The sequence below is a fragment of the Rhinolophus ferrumequinum genome, chromosome 16 (assembly GCF_004115265.2).
Source record: "Rhinolophus ferrumequinum isolate MPI-CBG mRhiFer1 chromosome 16, mRhiFer1_v1.p, whole genome shotgun sequence".
Taxonomy (NCBI): Eukaryota; Metazoa; Chordata; class Mammalia; order Chiroptera; family Rhinolophidae; genus Rhinolophus; species Rhinolophus ferrumequinum.
This window is the reverse complement of record NC_046299.1, coordinates 9,620,868-9,626,867: the sequence shown is the minus strand read 5'-3', so window position 1 is coordinate 9,626,867 and position 6,000 is coordinate 9,620,868. Positions and strand designations below refer to the sequence as shown.

The 6,000-nt window shown below is 45.0% G+C and overlaps 1 protein-coding gene across 2 annotated transcripts in view; it reads left to right on the top strand.

Moving 5' to 3' along the window:
• The first annotated feature begins 1,329 nt into the window (after nucleotides 1-1,329).
• The window catches only part of SEC23IP (SEC23 interacting protein), a 40,120-nt gene continuing 35,449 nt past the window's right edge, over nucleotides 1,330-6,000 (top strand). Inside the window, exon 1 of one of the 2 annotated variants that reach the window (XM_033130607.1) lies at nucleotides 1,330-1,586. In XM_033130607.1, coding sequence (XP_032986498.1) covers nucleotides 1,424-1,586 — 163 coding nt within the window. In that variant the 5' untranslated portion in view covers nucleotides 1,330-1,423. The remainder of the gene's footprint in view (nucleotides 1,587-6,000) is intronic. The other variant, XM_033130606.1, reaches the window with a different exon arrangement.

The following is a 6,000-nucleotide window of genomic DNA, read 5'->3' as shown; positions in this document are numbered from 1 at the left end:
ACTTAAGGTCATGTGTCTAGGATGATCCCTACCCCACTTAAAATGCCTGCCTGAGAAAGCTCTACACAGCCAGAATTGACTGTTCCGGCCAAAACCCGGTGATAGGCATAGTCTCCTGAGCCCCTTCTAAAAGCAGTTACTTTAGAAAGTTTGCAATTATAAATACTTTCTCTGCCCCTGAGATCTTCATCTTCTGTCACCCAGAACTATGTTCTCAAGGACCAGAGAGCTGTCTCCTCCCAGCCTGGTGGGTACCTTGCTCTGACTTATACCACTGCCTGTCATAAAGATAAAAGTTTGTTGCTCCTTAAGATAAGTGCCAGTTAACAAACTCAGGTGGCCTAGTCACATGGGGTAACACCCTTGAGTACCTTTGCCTTACAGTCTTTAAAAAGTTTCTCGTCTTTCGTTTTGCTTAGTTCATGTTGTACCCTCTTCCTATTGCAATAATTAGTACTGAACAAAATCTATCCTTAATGCTTTAATTAGTACCTGGCATTATCTGACAGTAAGCACACTAAATAGTTATTGAATTAAGTAATAAACAGGTTCTATATGGGTGTGAACAGCTGTGGGGGGGTGTGTGTGTCATAATTTCAAAACTTCTTTTGAGGTCTCATATCTGCCTCTCCCACTTTGCAAGAAGGTGCTTATCTGTTATTTTTTCTTTCATAATCTCTATATGAAAAATGACAATTAGACCCACATTATCCACAGTGCATTTTGAGACTGAACTAGTCAGATTCTTGTAGACAGATACAGAAAGGTATTTAAAACGTCACATCCCTAAATTTCAATTACCTGGTTTCTCTTTTAAACAATTTTTTTTTTCATTTATGGCTTTAAAGCTTAAAAAGTTTTACCATTTCTTCTCTGGGCCAACGACAAGAGTTCAATTCAGTCCAGAAAGACATGTAGATGCTAGAGTGGGTGAGTTTGTCTAGGCTTTGGCTGCAAGTGGCCCACACTCCTCTGTCTGTGGGCAGCACTCTGCTACCCGCTCCTGCGGGCTTCCGCCAGTCCTCCAAAATCTTGGCCAGGTAAAAGCTCCTGTCCGCACTGTTAGGAAGCCCAGAGCGCCCTCGCAATCCGTGACTTTCAGAGTCCACTCGTTCCTTGATTCAGAACCAGGAGACTTCCTCTCCCACGTTCCTGCCCGAGCCTCCGCCTCCGACTCCGCTTCCAACCGTGCCTGGGAAGCGGCTGCGAGTGTCACGTGCTAGGACTCGGGAGTGAAGCTGGCGCCGCCATGTTAATTTCAGGCGGCGCCAACACGGACTGGGGGAGGGCCGCCGACCAGCGCCCGGAGTTCCGACCCTTGTGCGCAAGTGCGGAAGTGTGCTGGCCCCGAGTGTGACTGGTTTCCGTCCGGCGGTGCCGCTCCGGCTTCCCCGAGACGTGTAACGGACGGTGGGCCGCAACCATGGCTGAGAGGAAACCAAACGGTGGCGGCGGTGCCACCTCCATCTCCTCGTCCGGCACTAATTTACTCTTCTCATCCTCGGCCACGGAGTTCAGCTTCAATGTGCCCTTCATCCCAGTCACCCAAGCCGCCGCTGCCTCGGCCTCCTTGCTGCTGCCCGGAGGTAGTTGGTGGGGCCAGTGTTTGCGGGGAGGCGGGCAGGGGGGCGGGGGGTGACGAGGGTGGGGCTGGAGGTTTTTCTTCTGCCTTGATCCGACCCTCTGGGTAGATTGCTAGAGCTGTCTGTGGCCACGTTTGAGTGGTCTGGGTGCTTTGGGATCTTGGAGGCAGGGGCCAGGATATAAGGCTTGCTCTCCGTTGAAGGACCCCTCTGTTTCGCGTGCTGGACACTGCTGCGCTGACATCCCACAAGTTTTTGTTGAACACTTACTGGTGTGCCAGTACTTGCAGAGAATGCAAATAAATTAGGCAGTGCTCCCTCTTCTAAAACACAGTAGGGGATCTCCTAGGATATAATGGGATCTCTCCTAGGATAGACATGTAATATTTGCAAAGTAGAGGTACATAATGCAATTCTTATCTTTCAAGACGGTGCATTCTCTCCTCTAAGAAGCTGTTCCTTGTTCTCTTAGGTTCCCACTCCTATGTGCACCATAGCTCCTTGTTCATATTTTTGTTATTATAGGACGATTGCTTTTTAATGATAGTGTGGCATAACTCAGAGCATGGTGTTTAGAAGCTGAAACTGTGTTCCAGCCCTGGCCCTGCCAGTGACTTGCTGTGTGACCTCAGGCATGCTACTTTACCTCTCTGTGCTTCAGTTTCCATATATGTGCAGCCTCATAGGGCTGTAATGAGAAGTGAATTAATTTTTGTAAAGCACTAAGTATGGTGCCTTATATAACGGCACAAAGCCGTTATATAAATGTTTATGAAATAAACACATCTGCCTCTCTGTTTTGACTGTGGGCTTCTTGAGGTTGGTAGCTGTGAGTTCTTTACCTTTTTATTTCCAGGATCTTTAGTGTCTGTCTAGCACATAGATGCTCAGTAAATGCTGAATATTTTTCCAATGAATAATTTATTCTTGCTTGTAGGACTAAGGAAAGTTTCACAGAGAAGTGAAGAAAGGCAAACTGGAGGCCATTGTACGCGCAGATTTCCTTTCCCTTCTGTTATGTGTTTTGGTGTGTACACCTGACATGTACACACATATTTGTTTATCTTATCCCACTAGAATATAAGCTCCATGAGAGCAGGAACTTATATCTAGAACAGTGCCTGGTCTGCTGTAGACCAGTTCTTCCGTATATCCTTGTTGAATTGAAAGGATGAAGTCAGGAATATGGATGTCTCATTTTGACAGTGGGCATTGCCATTTTTAGTGAAGGACTACCATGGCTGGAGCAGAGTGCTGTGGGAGGTTGCAGGAGTAAATGAGGTCACACATGGAGCTTTCCTGTCGCCTTCTGCTTCACAAATGTGTGGTTCATGCCCATCGTCCTTGCTATACAGCATTTGGTGTGTGTGTGCCACTGTCAATCAGTGCTAATAAGCATTTTCATTGTTGACTACAGGATAAGTACACCTTCCTTATTTTAATTTTATTTTTTTACTTTTATTGAGGAATATTGGGGACCTGTGTGTTTCTCCAGGGCCCATCAGCTCCAAGTCGTTGTCCTTCAATCTAGTTGCGGAGGGCGCAGCTCACGTGGGAATCGAATCAGCAACCCTGTTGTTTACAGCTCACGCTCTAACCAACTGCGCCATCAGGCCACCCGCAGGAGATAGCTTATTTTTTAACGAGAAAATTAATCATGTTAGAGCTAAAATTCTGTGACAATTATTTTTCCACGTCTATAAAAGATTAGTCCATTTGAAACCCATTCAGAGAATTTCCAGAGACAAAAGAAGAACCTGTCTCACTGGAAGCAATAGTTAGTCATTTCAGGGAAGGAGACACATAGGAAGCAGTTTCATTCATTCATCTGACATGGGTTGGGCGGCTTGTGTTTGCCAGGCCCTATTCCCGAAGAGCAGAGCGTTGCCCTCACTGACTGCTCAGTATGCGTACACACACTACTCAACTGTGCAAGCAGTTGTGATGCAGGTTTATAAAGCTGGGGGCAGGGATTGATAGGCTGCTGTGAAAGCTGTGGGTTTCAGGCTGGTGACCTGGGAGAGGACGTCGCTCTGGCCTTCAGGGCCTCGCGGAGAAGGTGATTCTTGAGCTCAGTGTTGAAGGGTACACAGAAATTAGGGTGTCTTGAGCTAGGCATATGTAAAAGTCTGAGGTCTGAGAAAACCTACAGATTTGGTGGTAGGTGCTCACATTCCCCCTTCCCTCCCCTCCCCTCCCTTCTCCTCTCCTCTCCCCTTCTCTCTCTGTCTCTCCCCCTTCTCCCCTCCCTCAGTAGATCATTGTGACTAGAGTGTGTGCAGGGGAGTGGCTTGAGTGGTCAGCTCACCAAGGGCCTCAGATAACGTACTGAGAAGTTTGTAGTTATCCTCTGGCGGGTGGGGGAGGCTTTGAAGGATTTTAAACAAGGCAGTGAAATTCGAAGTGTGTTTCGGAAAGACCCGGGTTGTCTGAGATTGCACTGGAGTAAACGCCTACGGTCGCCAGAGCAGTCAGTCTGGATGCCATTGTGAGTCAGCCAGGAGTGAATGCCACTCTAGCCCTCGTCAGCCACACTGGGTGTGAAGAGCAGGGACCAAATGTGAGATTTTTTGACAATAAAATTGTTGGGACTTAGTGTCTCACTGGAGGCCAGACTATCTCGGCTCTGTCAGCACAGCGTCCCCCTCTGCTCATTCAGTTTTAGCCCCAAGACCTAGCTCTGTGCCTGGCATATGATGGATACTGTGTATGTATTTCTTTTTTTGGGTATTTTATTGTGTACATATTTCTTGAAGGAAGATCTGAGTGATTAAATGAAGGGTATGAGAAAAAGGGAGGAGTCTGAGAAGTGAGGTTTCTGGTTGGAGCGGATGGACGGATGTTGTAAACATCTGTTGAGATAACTCAGGTGTGGTAAAAGGAGCACGTGGAGGGGACAGAGAAGATGGTAAGTTCCCTTACCAAGTTTGAGGTATACACGTGACTGAACCTGCGAAAAGTATTGAGGACGCGATTGGAAAATGGGTACTGGCACTAACGAGAAGAGCCTTGGTTTGAGACAGAATTGGGGGTGTCACAAGTATACAGGCAGGTGTCTCGATGCCAGATGTGTCCACATGTGATTAGAAAGGGCCTCTGAGGTTGAGATGAGTATTTCATGTGGAATTGATGATCATCAGAAAAAAAACAACTTGGATCAGGTTGATCCCCAAGTTTTATCTTAAAGGATAAAAGATACCAGAAGTTTTTTCCCATGCTTTTAGTTGTTGAGAGAGGAACTAAGAAATACAGATGAGTCCAAGTGAGGTTTATATGACTGAAAAGAGAGGGTGCAAACTGGAAATAAATAAACAAAGTAGAATGATGCAAGCAGACAAAGGGCCTTGTGTAGGAGGTGATATGTTTTTAGTTACAAAGAAACAACTTAGAGGAGTAATTTGAATAGTGGATTATTTTAGTTAAATTGATGAAATATAATGGGAGCAACCTAGAAACGCAAGCCAGAATCTCTGCAGGCCTATCAGCCCCCTTCAGCCGGTCAAGATGGAGCCGAGAGCTTGAAAGAAGACTCTCTTTGGCAGGTCTCCAGGGCAGGGACCACAGTGTCCTGTGTGCTGGGAATGAGTCCACCCTCAATCTGCTCCCCGCCTTCAGCACTAGGAGATAAGGGAGTGAGACTGGAGAAGGAAAAGATTAGGAGGAGGAAAACGAAAGTTACAGGCTAAGGGCTTGTGAAAGTTTAGTAAGGAAAGTAGACTGGACTTTTGAGGCCATGGAGAGGGAAAATGCGCTTATTTTACAACTTGGTAACAGAAGAGAAGATAAATAGTTTGGTGCTGATAATACCTGCAGTGAAGATCAAGTTGGACAAAGGGAAGGGGGAGAGTTTCCCTTGCTTAGAAAATGACTTTTCTTGGGATTTGGCATTCTTTAATGACGAATTACCTGGTTGTGATGCTGTGTGATTTTAGGCCTGGCGATTCACGGTTGACCCACTTTGCCTAGTGAATACAAATAGCCCATGGTCATTTGCACAATGAGTGCTTTGTAGGTAAGAACCCTGATGCATCCCTTCTCAACAGAGTTAATATCTGTGCTTTAGTTTCTTGTCGTTACTGTAGAAAAAAATTATGTGTATTTGGATAGGGGAATAATATTTGATTTTGTACCAGGAAAAAAGAGCATTCAAAAGAGTACGTAAAAATAGTAGGTATAGATTTTCTTCTATTTTTAAAAACTTTAAATATGTATAATTTATATATACAAAATAAATAACACGTAACTATTTTAAAAAGTACGGAAAGGTTATGTATCAAAATTTTAGTGTTAATAGGGATTGTCTCTGGGAGGTGGGCTTATGAATGAATTACAATTTCTTCCTTCTTTCGTTGTTTCTTATTCATATTTTCTAGTTTTTCATTTCATAAAAAATTTTGCAAAGAAAAAAAAAGTGTTT